General features: G+C 38.2%; 1 protein-coding gene across 1 annotated transcript in view; it reads left to right on the plus strand.

Moving 5' to 3' along the window:
* The window catches only part of DYTN (dystrotelin), a 59,802-nt gene that overhangs the window by 28,558 nt on the left and 13,101 nt on the right, over window positions 1–18,143 (plus strand). Inside the window, 2 exon segments of the mRNA XM_043444780.1 lie at window positions 14,436–14,589; window positions 16,736–17,246. Of these exon segments, the coding sequence (XP_043300715.1) occupies window positions 14,436–14,589; window positions 16,736–17,246 (665 nt within the window).

Here is an 18,143-nt window from a genome sequence, read left to right on the forward strand (position 1 = left end):
TAGCTGTATTTGTTTTAACACTATTTGATTGCTTTTTAACATTTTTTTTTCTTTTCTTTTTTTTTTTTTATTAGTTGGAGGCTAATTACTTCACAACATTTCAGTGGGTTTTCTCATACATTGATATGAATCAGCCATAGATTTACACATATTCCCCATCCCGATCCCTCCTCCCACCTCCCTCTCCACCCGATTCCTCTGGGTCTTCCCAGTGCACCAGGCCCGAGCACTTGTCTCATGCATCCCACCTGGGCTGGTGATCTGTTTCACCATAGACAGTATACATGCTGTTCTTTCGAAACATCCCACCCTCACCTTCTCCCACAGAGTTCAAAAGTCTGTTCTGTACGTCTGTGTCTCTTTTTCTTAAAGTTTAAATATAGCTGGCTGTTATTTTGATACATATTAGAAAGTGAGGGTATTCCCTTACTCTTACTTTGCATTTAAATAGCCAGTTTTCTCTGACTTCAAGTTAATCTTTTCCTTTTTTAAAATTCTATGTAGTGGTTTATTTAGTATATATTATAATTTTTACCATTTTAGAATGTGTTTTATTGCCATTTATTTGGCTCAATTGCTTTTAATTTTATTTTTAACACAAGAATATTTTTTAATCATTCTAGCTTTAATGGCAACCCACTCCAGTGTTCTTGCCTTGAGAATCCCAGGGATGGGGGAGCCTGGTGGGCTGCCATCTATGGGGTCGCACAGAGTCGGACACGACTGAAGTGACTTAGCAGCAGTAGCAGCTTTATGATACCATTAGCATATTATAGAACAAATTTGCTTTCTTCAATTCAAAATGCATTCATTATGATCTTTCACACCATCAATTTAACTCACATGGGATAATTCACAAAGTAACCCAAAGTTGATAGTTTCCATTTTTGTTTGTTTGTTTTTCCTATTGAGATATAATTGATATATAACATTACATTAGTTGCAGATGTACAACATAATAATTCAATGTATGTACAACTGTGTTATGCTCACCATTAGTCTAGTCAATGTCCTCCACGACACATAGTTACAAACAGTTTTTCTTTCAGTAAGAATGTTTAAGATCAACTCTCTTAGCAACTTTTGAATATACAACTAACTATATTACTAACTATAGTCACCATGCTGTATCAGAGCTTATTTACTTTTTAACTGGAACTTTGCATCTTCTGATCACCTTCATCCATTTTGTCTACCTCCTATATCCTGCTTCAGCAATCACTGGTCTATTTTTGGTTTTGGGGTATTTTTGCTGTTTTTTTTTTTAAGATTCCACATACAAGTTAGATCATGCAGTATTACTCTTCCACTGTCTACTATTTCAAATAAAATAATGCCTTCGAGGTCCATCCACGTTGTTGCAAATGAAAAAATTTCCTCCTTCTTATGGTTCATTTATATATTTTATATATAGACAGATAGATATAGATATATCACATTTCCTTTATCCATTCATCCATCAGTGGACATTTAGGTTGCTTCCATGTCTTGGCTATTGTAAACAATGCTGCAGTGAAAATGGGTGTGAGACTATCTTTTTGAGTTACTGTTCTTGTTTCCTTTGGATAAATATTCTGGAATGGACTTTATGGATCGTATGATAGTTCTATCTCTGATTTTTTGAGGAATCTCCAAACTGTTTTCCATAGTGGCTGCATCAGTCTACATTCCCATCAATAGTGCACAATGGTTTCCTTTTCTGCACATCCTCACCAACACTTGTTACTTCTTGTGTTTTTGATAATAGATGTTCTAATAGGAATGAAGTGATATCTCATTGTGGTTTTAATTTGCAAGTTCCTGATGAGTGTCTTCTCATGTTCCTGTTGGCCATTTGTATGTCTTCTTTGGAAAAGTGTCTATTCGTAGAAATTCTGTTCATTTTAAAAATTAGATTATTTGTAGTTTTTGTTAGTTATAGGACATGTGTATGTGTCTGTCTGTCTATCTATATGTCTGTGTGTCTGTGTACATTTTTTCTTTGACCTTTGTGTTAGTTCAAACTGCTGTCTTTGTTTTCTGTGATCCCTAGGCATCTAGAATGCAAAAGTAGGAAGTCAAGAAATACCTGGAGTAACGGGCAAATTTGGCCTTAGAGTACAGAATGAAGCAGGGCAAAGGCTAACAGAGTTTTCCAAGAGAAAGCACTGGTCATAGCAAACACCCTCTTCCAACAACACAAGAGAAGACTCTACACATAGACATCACCAGAATGTCAATGTGGAAATCATATTGATTATAAGTCTTTGCAGCCAAAGATGGAGAAGCTCTATACAATCAGCAAAAACAAGACTGGGAGCTGACTGTGTGAGCTCCTTATTGCCAAGTTCAGACTTAGATTGAAGAAAGTAGGGAAAACCACTAGACCATTCAGGTACGACCTAAATTAAATCCCTAACGATTATACAGTGGAAATGACAAATAGATTCAAGGGATTAGATCTGATAGACAGATGAAGGTTCGTGACATTGTACAGGAGGCAGAGATCAAGACCATCCCCAAGAAAAAGAAATGCAAAAAGGCAAAATGGTTGTCTGAGGAGGCCTAACAAACAGCTGTGAAAAGAGGAGAAGCAAAAAGCAACGGAGAAAAGGAAAGATAAACCCATTTGAGTGCAGAGTTCCAAAGAAGAGCAAGGAGAGATAAGAAAGCTTTCCTCAGTGATCAATGCAAAGAAATAGAGGAAAAAAATAGAATGGAAAAGACTAGAGATCTCTTCAATAAAATCAGAGATACCAAGGGAATATTTCATGCAAAGATGGGCACAATAAAGGACTGAAGTGGTATGGATCTAACAGAAGCAGAAGATATTAAGAAGAGGTGGCAAGAATACACAGAAGAACTATACAAAAAAGATCTTCATGACCCAGATAATGACGATGGTGCGATCATTCACCTAGAGTCAGACATCCTAAAATGCGAAGTCAGGTGGGCCTTAGGAAGCATCACTATGAACAAAGCTAGTGGAGGTGATGGAATTCCAGTTGAGCATTTCAAATCCTAAAAATTGATGCTTTTAAAGTGCTTCACTCAATATTCCAGCAAATTTGGAAAACTCGGCAGTGGCCACAGGACTGGAAAAGATCAGTTTTCATTCCAATCCCAAAGAAAGGCAATGCCAAAGAATACTCAAACTACTGCACAATTGCACTCATCTCACACACTAGCAAAGTAATGCTCAAAATTCTCCAAGCCAGGCTTCAACAGTAGGTGAACCATGAACTTCCAGATGTTCAAGCTGGATTTAGAAAAGGCAGAGGAACCAGAGATCAAATTGCCAGCATCTGTTGGATCATTGAAAAAGCAAGAGAGTTCCAGAAAAACATCTATTTCTGCTATTGACTATGCCAAAGCCTTTGACTGTGTGGATCACAACAAACTGTGGAAAATTCTGAAAGAGATGGGAATACCAGACCACCTGACCTGCCTCCTGAGAAATCTGTATGCAAGTCAAAAAGCAACAGTTAGAACTGGACATGGAACAACAGGCTAGTTCCAAATTGCGAAAGGAGTAAATCAAGGCTGTATATTGTCACCGTGCTTATTTAACTTATATGCAGAGTACATCATGAGAAATGCTGGGCTGGAGGAAGCAGAAGCTGGAATCAAGATTGCTGGGAGAAATATCAATAACCTCAGACATACAGATGATACCAACCTTATGGCAGAAAGTGAAGAACTCAAGAGCCTCTTGATGAAAGCGGAAGAGTAGAGTGAAAAAGTTGACTTAAAACCCAACATTCAGAAAACTAAGATCATGGCATCTGGCCCCATCACTTCATGGCAAATAGATGGGGAAACAGTGACAGACTTTATTTTGGGGGGCTCCAAAATCACTGCAGATTGTGACTGCAGCCATGAAATTAAAAGACGCTTACTCCTTGGAAGAAAAGTTATGACCAACCTAGATAGCATATTAAAAAGCAGAGACATTACTTTGGTAACCAAGGTCCATCTAGTCAAAGCTATGGTTTTTCCAGTGGTCATGTATGGATGTGAGAGGTGGACTCTAAAGAAAGCTGAGCACCGAAGAACTGATGCTTTTGAACTGCGATGTTGGAGAAGACTCTTGAGAGTCCCTTGGACTGCAAGGAGATCCAACCAGTCCATCCTAAAGGAAATCAGTCCTGAATACCCATTGGAAGGACTGATGCTGAAGCTGAAACTCCAGTACTTTGGCCACCTGATGAGAAGAACTGACTCACTGGAAAATACCCTCATGCTGGGAAAGATTGAAGATGGGAGGAGAAAGGGGACGGCAGAGGATGAGGTGGTTGGATGGCATCACTGACTCAAGGGACATGTGTTTGAGTAAACTCTGGGAGTTGGTGATGGACAGGGTTGCCCGGCATGCTGCAGTCCATGGGGTCACAAAGAGTCGGACAGGACTGAGAGACTGAACTGAAGGCATCTAGAATGTGATGAGACAGGTTAGACAGAAGCCACTGCATTAGACAGAAAAAATCATAATAGTGGTCTGTGGTCCAGATCTTCCCTTTCTTCTCCAGGCAGAAGCCGAATGTTCTTGTATTGTTGTTCAGTCAGTGTATCTTGATGGAAAGGAGGATCCAGGGCTTGCTTTTCCACCATCTTGATAGCATCACTCTTATTTTTCAAGTGTTGTTCAGTCACTCAGTCGTGTCTGACTCTTTGAAACCCCATGGACTGCAGCATGCCAGGCTTCCCTGTCCTTCATCATCTCTCTGAGCTTGCTCAAACTCATGTACATTGAGTCAGTACTGTTAATAAACAATTATTCTTCTAGGAAATCTTTAAAATCGTTTGTAAGATGCCAAATTAGTCTGTTAGTATTTCATTTAGACTTGCATTAAACCTATATGTTGTTGTGACAATATCTGTCATCTTTGTGGTATTTAGGTCTCTACTTTTTTCAGCTCTTTCTCAGTAAAAGTTCTCAGTAAAAAAAGGTTATATGTAGCTTACTTCTTATCATTCTGTGTTTCTCACTGGGGACACCCTGGGTATCACATATTTATTGCTATTGTGAATAAAGGTTTTTCTAATTTTACCTTTTTTGTAGCTAGATTGATGACGGTTATGGATTTCTGAATTGGTATCTTGTAAAGAAAAACCTTTCTGAACTCTTAGTAATTTCAAATATTGGTTTAGCTTGAATCTCTTGCTGCTAGGTAGGCAATCAAAAGGTTTGTTTCAGTGTCTTTCTTTCTAGTATCTAAACCTCTCATTTCTCTTTCATGTCTTAATTCCTGGGAGGCTCCAGATCTTTCACAACAAAATTCATTAATGCAAGAGATGATGGGGCTTGTATCAGATGATCTTAAATTGGATCAACTTTAATGGGTGTTTTTCTAGTATTTCTTCATTAAATACTATGGTGTTAGTTGTCTGTTTGAGATTCCTTCTAGTATGGGGAAAGTCATTTTCTTTTTCTTTTTTAAGAAATTTTTTGGGGGTATGCAGTCAGAATTGATTTTGAATTTATTTGTTTTATATCCCATGTTTTCTCTTCTTGAAAGCATTGCACTAATAGCATCCCTGATAGTAAATATTCCTGGGATTGTGGGGACTAAAAGCTAAACCTGTTTATAGTAAATTATTCTCTAACTACACTTTAGATTTTATTTGCTCATTTTTTATTTAGAATTGCATTATTTATGAATCAGAATAGTCTCTTTTTCTCTCTCAATATGATTTTTGTTGGTTTTGAGCATTTGAGGTTTGGTAGCTACATGTAAGCAACTAGTTATTATTCATCTTAACAATTTTTCTAACATAAGGACCATTTATTTCTTTAGACCAAGTTCAAGAGTAAAAGCTTAGGACATGGGAACCTTTATAATATTTAGATAAAATTTTCAGTTCACAGTTCAAGAGTTAAATAGACACAATTCAAGAAGACCCGAGGACATTGGAATCTTTATAGTATTTAGATAAAGTTTTCTGTTTCCTCAGGCTTAGTAATCTCTTCATACTTCTTCATACTTTCTTCAGTTAACTTTGATAATTTAATTTTCTTGAAAAAATTATCTACTTCATGATTTTCAAATTTAATTAAGAAAGTTATTTTAAACTTATTATTTCATTCATTTTTCAATTCTTCAAATTTCTTTTAATTCAACTCAAATATTCTCAGCTTTTACCCCAAGAGAAAAAAGTGGCATTTGTATCAGAAGGGTCAAACTAAATATGTTAGGAAAACCTGTAATACGCTCAAAATACAAAACTGCACATCTGTCTTTGGCCTATTTAATACACTTAATTGCATAGCTTTTCCTGAATATAATAGATCAGGTTAATCTGATGTTCACAAGGATCAAGTACATCATAACTTTTCTATCCAGTTAAGAACTATGAATTAATGGCAATGGTGATATATGCAATTAATTACAGTATAATTTGTATTGCCCATTTGCAGTATTTTTAGAAGACTGCATAGTGACATTCTTAAGGAGATACAAACCTAACCTTATTTACATGTAGATGAGGAACATAAATGTTCCCTTACCTGTTGCCCCCTAAAGAGTGGGCAGTTCCAACCCCAGCACATGCTACCTCTGATGTACAACTGTCTTGTTCACTGCCTTAGTAGATAAAGTTTAACTTTGAGAGGACTCTGCCTATTCAATTTTGATATCTTTAAATTACTCCAGTGTCCATAGATAATAAGTCTCCTCCCAAAACTTCAAAATAAAGCTTACATGCAGACAAGGCTTTCTTCTGCCCACAATTCCTTAATTTGACAACTCAGTATCCTAAGATTCTATGTATTATAATTTAAAAGTTGGGAACGTGGGGGAATTAGTTCATCTGTACATAAAGAATGGATAAGGCAATGGCAACCCACTCCAGTACTCTTGCCTGGAAAATCCCATGGACGGAGGAGCCTGGTAGGCTTCAGTCCATGGGGTCGCGAAGAGTCGGATGCGACTGAGCGACTTCACTTTCACTTTTCACTTTCATGCATTGGAGAAGGAAATGGCAACCCATTCCAGTGTTCTTGCCTGGAGTATCCCAGGGATGGGGGAGCCTGGTGGGCTGCCGTCTATGAGGTCGCACAGAGTCGGACACGACTGAATCGACTTAGCAGCAGCAGCAGTACATAAAGAAAATGTTCAGGAGTTTTCAAAGGGAAGAGTTGAGACAGAAAAGTGAAAGAAGCATAAGAGAGAGGAAACTTAAAAAAGCAAAATCCCAGTGAAATATTTTTTCATCAAAGGGATTAGAAATGCTTCCTGTTTTTTTTAAGCGTACATTCTGCAACTACTTTATCATGTTTCAATCAGTTGTTGATTTGCCCTCCCATGTGTAACTCCACTTGTAGGCGTTCCTTTCATCATCATAATCAGTACAGTCAGATCCTAAGGAAGGTCTTCAAAATATGATCATCTGTGATGTTTTTCAATCAAAGAGAAATTAGAGTTCCCATATTGCAGTTGCTCTGGGTAGCAGTGCGGGTGGAGAGTAAGTCTTGTGACCACCCAGGCATGGGCTGGGCCGCTGCCTCTGGGCGATGGCCTTTCAGATCTGCGTGCGTTTTCATCAGCAGCTCAGGCAGCCAAGCCCCTGACTGCCTCACTGCACACCCAGCAAGGCTTCTGGCTGGAGTTAGGCATGGGGGCGACCAACGAGAAGCTGTTCCACCTCCTACATTGAATAAAAGCGGAAGAAAAGTCATTCTCACTGAGCAGTTTGTTTCACTTTTTAAATGTTTATCTTTTTTTAATTGGAGCATAATAGCTTTACAATGTTTTGTTCGTTTCTGCTGTACAGTGGAGTAAATCAGTTATATGTTTACATAAATCTCCTCCTTCTAGAGCCTCCCTCCCTCCCCTGCCCCATCTCACCCCTCCAGGCCATCTCAGAGCCCTGAGCTCTCTGTTCTATATGGCAGCTTCTCACTAGCTATCTGCTGTACTCATGGTCGTGTATATATCTGAAGAAGGGAATGGCAACCCACTCCAGTATTTTTTCTGGAAGTCCATGGACAGAGAAGGCTGGTGGACTACAGTCCATGGGATCGCAAAGAGTCGGACGTGACGGAACACTAACACGTTCACTTTTCAGTGTATATGTATCGGTCCTACTCTCCCAATTCATCTCACCCATCCCCTACTGTGTCCACACATCCATTCTCTATGTCTGCACCTCTATTCCTGCCCTGAAAACATTTAAAATTATACAAATAAGACTTGAATCTGTTTGCCTTGTATTTTAAAACAGTTAAAATATTACAGATAAGGGTAAAGTCCTTTTCAGCCATAATTCCCAGCCCAAATCTGGTCCCTAGTTTTCTAGAGGTTATCGGTTTGGGGTATATCTTGCAGACCTTGTACGACACATACAACTATTCAAATATTCATTTGTGTGTGTGTGTGCCCAAAGGGGACAAATGGCTACTATCTATTAAACTTAATATCTGGGGGAAAACTTAAAACCTGGAACTTGCACATATATGCACAAGAAGGTATGAACCACTTTGTTCACTGCAACACTGCTTATTAATTCTGAAAAGTTGGAAACAGAGGAAAAGTTGGAAACAGGAAGTATCCTTCCGTTGCAAATGACTAAGTCATGATGCCTGTTCTCTGGATATACCATGATACATCCATATGTGCTAACCTTTAATGCTTCTCAATTGCAGGACGGTATGTACCATATGATAACATTGATATTAATGATGTAGATTCCACTGATTCACCATGACCTATGCTAGGCATGTAGAAATTGTTTGAATATTTGAATGAAGAGGTAGACAGGCACGAGTCACTCAGAAGGGCCACAAAGAGCAGGTACCCAACCAGACAATGTGACTTCAAGTCTGTAGCTCACTTTATTTCCCTGCCCCACCCTCTTTCTCTTGTAGGCTATTCTATGGAAGAACGTTCCCCAAGTGCCCAGTCCCTCTTCAGATTATTAATAGGGAGGAGAGAAGGCCACAGGGCATAGCCGCAGCTGCCTATCAATGTAGAATAATGAAATCTAATCTCCCATACAGACCTGTGGTCTGGTACATGGTGCCCCAGGAGCCTGGGCCAGGCTGGGTCAGGTCAGGACTTGCTCTTAGGGTGCAGTTCAGGAAGCAGCTAAGTTTGGTGAGAAAAATCCTGTATGAGAACTGAGCTGATGATTATTAACTCAAAGAGACTTGGTGAATGCCAAGAGAAATGATGAATCTCAATGCACATGAAATGGAAAGATAAGAAACTTTCAATAGGAGGTACAAGTGAAAGATTTCTTGAGCCAAGAGAAATAAAATAATCCAGCTGCTTTTTGCAGATGCCTTTGGGGAAGATGTTCTGGGCAACAACGAAACTCAGGCAAAAGACTATTGTGACTTATTTTTAAAACCTAAAAATTTTACTCATGTTTGTATATCTTTAAAGAGAAGTGTCTCATGTAAAAATGAGATGATATGATAGCACTTTGAGCATACAAACACTCGTCACTTTTTGAAAAAGAACATTTTTGAAATATCATTATCATGTTATTATGAATTTTTAGGAATATGGATTAAATTCAAATCAAAGACTTATTTTCTCTATTTCTTGCTTCTCTAGACCATAGTCAGCATTAGGAATGAACTGTGGAGGACCCGTGAATCCATTAATGCTCTCCATAGAGACAGAAGGTAGGAACCACATGTATGTGGACAAATACTAACAGCAGAGACACATCAATAGCATTACACTTTGCTTTTATAGAAAAAAATTTTGCAAAGTTTTTACTGCGTTGTTTCTAATCTGGAAATAGTCCTTAAATGGAGAAATCCTATGATTCCATATGAAGGTAACGGGGAGATTTGAGTGGTTAAGCATGACAAAAACCACTTGGATAGTTAGATTAAGTTTTAGGTTTTAATTTATTTTATTCCTTGAAATTTGCTTAAGCATTTTCAGTGAGGTATTCTGTGTGTCTCTTGTGTGTCTCATCTGCTTCTATAGAAATCAGTATACCTTCTCTAGCAGCATCTTTCTTGAAGGTTTATTAGGTTGGTTGGAAACTGTTTACCATCTTATTGTGTCTCAAAGGCAGATCATTCTTTGAGTCCCTGTATCCTGTTGTCATTCCTTTAGAAGACAGAATTCCTGGCCCTCAATAAGAAGGACGATCTGAGGGAAGATCTTTGTTTGCACGCACAATACTTGGTATCTAGTAGATGCTCAGTAAAGCAATGTATAAATATATGTTAATAAATATGTATTAAAATAAAAATGCTGTCAATAAATTTATTGAACATTTAATATAGCTTCATCATATATATACCCATAATGAGATGGGTATATACATGCATATATATACATAATGAGATGTGCTTCATAATATAAAAATATGATAGATAAGGAACATTTAAAAATTCTATAATAATTCATGAAAAGAAGCTTAACAACACTTTTAAAAATAATTTAATGTTAAAAACAATGTTGATCTTTTTTATCTTTTTCGTGATGTCATTTCAGTTCCGTTTAGTCTCTCAGTCATGTCTGACTCTTTGTGACCCCATGGACTGCAGCGTGCCAGGCCTCCCTGCCCACCACCAACTCCTGGAGCTTGCTCAAACTCATGTCCATCGAGTCAGTGATGCCATCTCATCCTCTGTTGTCCCCTTCTCCTCCCACCTCCAATCTTTCCCAGCATCAGGGTCTTTTCCAATGAGTCAGTTCTTCACATCAGGTGGCCAAAGTATCAGAACTTCAGCTTCAACATCAGTCCTTCCAATGAATATTCAGGAATGATTTCCTTTAGGATGGACTGGTTGGATCTCCTTGTAGTCCAAGGGACTCTCAAGAGTCTTCTCCAACACCACTGCTCAAAAGCATCAATTCCTTCGTGCTCAGTTTTCATTACAGTCCACCTCTCACATCCATACATGACTACTGGAAAAACCATAACTTTGACTAGATGGACCTTGGTTACCAAAGTAATGTCTCTGCTTTCTAATATGCATCTAGGTTGGTCATAACTTTTCTTCCAAGAAGCAAGCATCTTCTAATTTCATGGCAGCAGTCACCATCTACAGTGATTTTGGAGCCCCCCAAAATAAAGCCTCTCACTGTTTCCATTGCATCCCCATCTATTTGCCATGAAGGGATGGGACCAGATGCCATGACCTTAGTTTTCTGAATGTTGAGTTTTAAGCCACCTTTTCCACCCTCCTTTTTCACTTTCCTCAGGAAGCTCTTTAGTTCTTCTCCACTCTCTGCCATTAGGGCGGTATCATCTCCATATCTGACATTATTGATATTTCTCCTGGCAATCTTGATTCCAGCTTGTGCTTCATCCAGCCTGGCATTTCTCATGGTGTACTCTGCAAATAAGTTAAATAAGCAGGGTGACAATATACAGCCTTGACGTACTCCTTCCCCAATTTGGAACCAGTCTGTTGTTCCATGTCCAGTTCTACTGTTGCTTCTTGACCTGCATACAGGTTTCTCAAGAGGCAGGTCCAGTGGTCTGGTATTCCCATCTCTTTGAGAATTTTCCACAGTTTGTTGTGATCCACACAGTCAAAGGTTTTGGCATAGTCAATAAAGCAGTAGATGTTTTTCTGGAACTCTCTTGCTTTTTCAGTGATCCAACAGATATTGGCAATTTGATCTCTGGTTCTTCTGCCTTTTCTAAATCCAGCTTGAACATCTGGAAGATATGGAAAGTAAATTAGAAATAAACTTAAGGAAAATAGTATAGAAATAGAAAGGCATTTTTGAAACACAAAATGTAGAAATAAAAAGGAAACTTTGAAATTTAATTCTTAAAATAACTGAGCCAAGAATTCTCTATTAAGGAATGACAATAGGGTACAGAAATGCAAGGATTGATTTGTTCTTTGAAACACAATAAAAGTATTTCAAGCTATTGTTTTAAACTAACTGATTCCATTTTATATACTTCATACCCACTAAATACACCTTTGGTCTCCTAGTAAAGTATTTATCAACACATAATACCAGTGTGAAGTTAACTAATGAGTAAAATCTATGTGAAGGCTTTATCTTTGTTCCTGTCTACACCATTGTGTTCATCAAAGATTTGGATAAAATAGTAGATAGCATACTTCACAAATGTGTGTGACATGATACCAAAAGGCATAAATAATAAGTCAAAATGGAGTCTTAAATCTCTAAGATGCTGCAGTCTGGAATAGTGGGGCAATTAGTAAAGACTAAATTTTAAAAGATTAAATGTAAATCCTATCATTATAGGCCCAGTTTCACAGTAAATAGTGTGGAAAGGCCTGAGATAAATTAGTCAACTATAAGTTTCATAACAGCCCACACTGTGTCACTGATTATTTAAAAAGCAATGTAGTCTCAGGCTACATTACAAGGAAGAGTATCATTCAATTACTAGTTGTCTATTTGTTACTCTCTACTAGGTGTTGATCAAGGAAAGTAACTATCACTACTCTGTACATGATTGATTTGCCTTGTGAATATTTGTGTTCTGTTTGAAGGCCTCCTACATAGGAGATTCAAGCTCCTTAGCCTCAGAAAGCAGAACTACATGTAAAGATCTAATTTATAAAGACAGATTTCAGATCACTTGAAAGGAATTATTTCTCAAATAATCTGAACCATATTAGCAGTGAATATTTGCCTGGAAATATGGGTACTAGGTAAATTATGTTCACCAGAAACTCTTTATGATAATTTCTCCATTAAAAAAAAAAAAACAAAAGAGAGTCAGAAAAGAAATGCAGGCTTCCCCTGCTTTCTCCTGGATTGTCCAAGATGGGAATGTGTGTCTATGAGGTGTTCAAACATGGTGGATGGGCCAGAGGAGGCAAGGGACGGCGGTGACAGGCAGTACAGCAGAAAATGGATGTCGTTACTGGTCATAACAAACACAGCACTCTACTTATAGAAAATACTGTCTAGAGAAGCTTTTGGAGAATGCTTCTTTGTCGTCTGCTATATAAAAATCTCTCAGCTGACTCTTCTGAAAAGTCCATCATAAAGATGTACTTGAAATGCTAATTACAATCAAAGATGTTAAAGTCAGACTCTTGTTCCACCTGTGTGGCTATCTGGAAGTTAGAGGGCCATCTTTTAGAGATGCCTGCTTTGGATATGAACCCCAGCTAAATTCCAAGACCTCTCCAAGATCTGTGGCAATTAACATTTTCAATGGCTCTAACACTGAAAATGTTTGTTTTGTTTCCTACCAGGGAGCCAATGTCCACAAATTCCACAAATAGAACAGTACTGGTCAAATAATAAGACTGTGCTTTAAAAAGCCAATTTTAGTTGTATATGTACTTTGTAACAGGAACTGTTTTAGGCCTGGGTTTGGGGATATGACAAGAAGCAAAATAGAAAAAAAAAAGTTGCCAGAATAAAGACACAATAAGTAGTTATTAAGTAATAGAATAAATAAAATAAGAGTGAAGTAACAAGTAAAGCAGTTAGTGTGTCTTAAAAGTGACTATCCAGAAGTCTGAAGACTTGAGACTAAGTCAAAATCTAGGATTGTGTCTTGTTCTGCAGCAATTAGATGTGGCAAAAATCCATGGAGACAAGGAGATGGGAAGGACTGGGGAAGGAGATGGGGGATGATGGAGGTGAGGTTGCGGGTTCTGGTTTGCAGTTTCAAGTAGAGTAGTGAGGGAGAGCCTCACTGAGGGTAAGATGGCAACTGGAAGCTTAAAGATGATGGGATGAGTTGAGCAAAAACCTAGGGAAGGAGAATTCCAGACAGAGGGGCCCAAAAGAGCCAGCTCTGAGGGGAGTTCAAGCAGTTACCAAGAGCTCTGTGTGGCTGAAGGGCAGTCAGTGAGCAGGAGAAGTTAGAGATGAGGTCAAGGAGGGAAGGGAGATTCTGGCCATCTTATCAAGTTTTGGCTGCCTCTGTAAGGACTTTGGTTTATTCTAAATAAAGAGGGGGAGACACTGGAGGACTTTTAGCAGAGGAGCAACATAATCTCCCTCATGTTATGAAAGAATTACTCTGACTACTTGATTCATTCTGAAACCAATGAACAGCTAGACTTAGGGTGAGAAGCCAAGATAGACCCAGAATTCACGAATTGCTTGATTGCTCCTTCCCTTGTGGTCTTGGTCAGATGTTAGGTATTTAGCCATGACATGCATGCCGTCATTCTAAATGGAGTATTTATGGACAGAAGGATGATGAATAAAGTCAATAGTCACGTGTAAGGAGCTGCTGAAGGTATGCTGTCAAAAACATTCCATAATAGGCATGATGAATTTCTGAAAACACCTCTAAAAACACTGAAATTCTTGGGATAATTGTGTATATAGTAGACATGAAAACAGCGGTACAGGGTGAACAGGTTAAGGCAAGACTGATGAATGTTAGGTGTTATTAGTCAAATCCAGGCTTCTCCAGCACCTTCTTCCACAGAGATGACCCGGTGTACATTTCGCTAGGGCTCTTGCATCTTGCTATACTGGTGTCTTGCCCTTCCAAGCCACTCAGACCTGTCCTCTTTGCAGGCTCCTTAAAAAGCGGTTAAACCGATACAAAGACAAGTTGCAAGCCATCTATGCCTGCCAGGAAGAAAAAAGTTGCAGATATGATACAAAGATTCACAAACTCACAAGTCAATCAGGACAGTCTGTGGACCAGCTAATGGGACAGGATCTACAGGTATAGAATGTGGGAGACACTGGTCATCTGGACCATCTGGAGGTCTGACCTAGAATCCTTGGGCTGAGGGTGGGCTGCAGCCTGAGGCTCTTGCACCTCACTCTGATCTCCCTTTCCCACTTTTCTCCATACCCTGATCAACTCCCCCTTTCATCAGCCAGATGATATCTTCCACTTTTCTGAAGGTAGTGCCATTGGGAGACAACAGCATGGGTACCATTTACAAACAGTAGACTTGGGGCAAAAAGGTACTTTATAGCATTGATTCTTAAACCTTTAGTCTCAGCATCCCTTTTAGATTCTTATAATTTTTTGAGGGTCCCAGAGAGCTTTTGTGGGTTATATCTATTGCTATTTACCTTAATCAAAATTAAGACTGATAAGTGGTTTTAAAATAAATTTAACTAATTTGAAAATGAAAATAATAAACCTATTATATAATATAATGTTTTAAACAGTAATTAAATATTTGTGTGTGTGTGTGTGTGTGTGTGGTAGTTGCTCAGTTGTGTCCAACTCTTTGCAACCCTGTGGACTATAGCCCACCAGGCTCCCCTGTCCATGGAATTCTCCAGGCAAAAATAGTGGAGTGGGTAGCCATGCTCTCCTCCAGGGGATCTTCCCAACCCATGGATTGAATCCAGGTCTCCTGCATTACAGGTGGATTCTTTACCATCTGAGCCACCAGGGAAGCCCATATATTCTTATATATGTATTTAATTAGAAGACTGGCATTGTTTTATGTTTTTTTACAAATCTATTTAATGTCTGGCTTCACAAAGACAGTTGAATTTTTCCTGCTTCAGCATTCAGTCTGTTGCAAGATGTTTTGGCTGAAGTATGTGAAGAAATCTGGCCTCACACAGATTTGCAGATGAAAAAGAAAGAAGCATCTTAGTTGCCTTTTCAGATAATTGGAGATCTTCCTTGATACCAAATCAAAACATAATAAATGATTGTTTCTTAAGAGAATGGTTGCAATATTGAATCTGAAACCAGATGTCTTTTGCACCCTGTTTCATTAAGACACAATATTCTGTTGTGCTTTTTGAATGAATCTTCTATCTAGGCATGATTTTGTACTATCATACATTGGTCAGTTGGAAATTTACCAAGCTATGCTGAACTTCCTAATGCTCACCCATTTCATTATACAAGATTTTAAAAATCATATTCATTAATATTACCATGAATCTTGTCGGAAAAGTCTTTAAGAATTGGAATGGAGGCAAGCTCATGGTAGTGGATGCAAGTTTTATAAAATTCTAGTGTTTGCTTAAAAGCTCAGCTATTAAAATTGTCTTCAGAGAACATTGTTTTCCTTACTGCAATAGTCTCACTTCATTCATTTTTGAAAAAGATGTTTGCCAAATACCAAAGCTTAATTCTTTTGCATAAGAGACAATTTTTATATTTCAGTAAACATCAGAAATGTTTTATGCATACATCACATTTCATCACATACAATATTAAGGAGACATGTTACTGAGAAAAACAAGAATTTTTGCTACACCTTCAAGGATATTCTTTTTTCCTTTTTTATTGGAGAATAGATGATATACAATGTTGTGTTCAAGTATACAGCAAAGTGATTCAGTTATACATAAATACATATATTCCTTTTCAGATTCTTTTCCATAAAGGTTATTACAAGATATTGAATATAGTTCCTTGTGCTATAGAAAGGGTCTCAGGGACCTCCAGGAGTCCACAGACTTACACTTAGAGACCTGTACTTCATAGGCTGCACACTCCCTAGATTTTATACCTATGGCTTATTTTGAAACCTACCTAAGTAGATCATTATGAACTTTTTATTGTAATATTTTTATCTATCAATACAATATATCATGACATTTTCAGATATTCCTTTGATATTTTGGAACTTAAACTTTCAGAACCTAGAGTTTTCCAAAATTCCTTATGATTATTCCCTGTGATCTTTTTAGAATCTAAACTGTTCTAACTTTTGTAGATAGTTTTAGGGTGACATTGAATTAGCAGCATAAAATAAAATTGCTAATATTGTAGAGACAAAAAAGAAAGTATGGCATTAAAATTTCCTATTGAAATATTGAAATTTAACACATAATGAAAAGGTAAGAAAAATGTTAATTTCTTCATAAATAAAATTTTCTTTACCTAGGCAATGTTGCAGCCCCTCCATCCTTCATCTTTTTCCTGGCAAAATGTGATTGCCAAGGGTGACCACGGAAAGGGTGAAGAAAGATTTCAGAACAGGGGAGGAGATTCTTCCCAGATCAAGGGTTCCACTGAGGATGGTTCACAACAGGAAACACTTCCTAAGTCCACCGTGATTAATGGAAGCCACAGAGGTCCAGCGCCTGCAAGACATGCTCTACCAAACTCAGAATTACCAGAGGCCACCTTAAAGCCGAGGCCAGCGCAAAGCCCCAGGGCACAAAGCCAAGCACAGAAGACCTCAAAGGAAACCTCTAGTGCCCTGCCCAGTTCCCAGGAAGGACGGCTGCAGGACATCCCAAAAATTCCTCCTGTTGAAATGACTGGTCTTGCTCTGGCACCAGGGGAAAAGAAAGGGGCAATGAACATCCAGGAGAGGAAGGATGAGCTAGAGGAAGAACTGCAAGAGCTGTTGTCAAAACTCACAGATCCCTTCACTCTGGAAGCGCCTTCTGGTAAGATTCTTACAATCACTAGAGATAATGATGAGCAGGGGATCGGGTTGCCTTTTAAAACAATTGAGTCCATAATATTAGCCCAATAGCTGTAATTCATCTAGTGAGTAACAGAATTGTGAGTCTTTTGGATATTAATAGCTTCTTTAATGGAGTAGGAAATGGCAACCCACTCCTGTATGCTTGTCTGGAGAATTCCATGGATAGAGAAGCCTGATGGGCTCCAGTCCATGGGGTTGCAAACAGTTGGATAACGACTGAGAGACTGAGCACTCTTTGAATTGATTTCTAGTATTGCCTAATTGATGGTGTTATTGTGAGCCTTAGTTGTGATAAGCCATGTGAGATTTTATTATAGCACCTGGCACATACCAAGAATTCAATAAATGCCTATTATTTTGTTGTGGCAACTGTCATTATCAATAGTACTAAAACATATATAACGGGGCAGCCTGATGTGACCCTTTTAAAATGAGAGTAAGAATGATAGTCTTTCTCTGGAGGATAATTGATGAATGTTTCCACAAGTAACACCGTCATCATCAGCACCCTTATAAGCTGTGTCTTGTTGCTAAATCCGAGGGTTCTTTTTATTAATTCTTTATTTATTAAATTCTATTTATTAATTCTTTATTTTAGCTATTTCTTCTGTTTTGCGGTGACATTGTCTTATTTATAGAAGATTTTGTCATCTTAATATATCTATATCTGTATTTACATCCCTTTCTTTTTAAGATCTTTTATGTTGGAATGAGTCATCTAGAGACCAGCGATAAAACAAAGGTTAATGTTCTCATATGTTTTTGTATCAGAGAAGACCTTCCCCAAATATTTCTGAGTTGATGTATTAGCTTACTAGGACTGCCATAATGAAGAATCACAGATCGGGTGGATTAA

Source organism: Cervus canadensis, chromosome 24 (assembly GCF_019320065.1).
Source record: "Cervus canadensis isolate Bull #8, Minnesota chromosome 24, ASM1932006v1, whole genome shotgun sequence".
Lineage (NCBI taxonomy): Eukaryota > Metazoa > Chordata > Mammalia > Artiodactyla > Cervidae > Cervus > Cervus canadensis.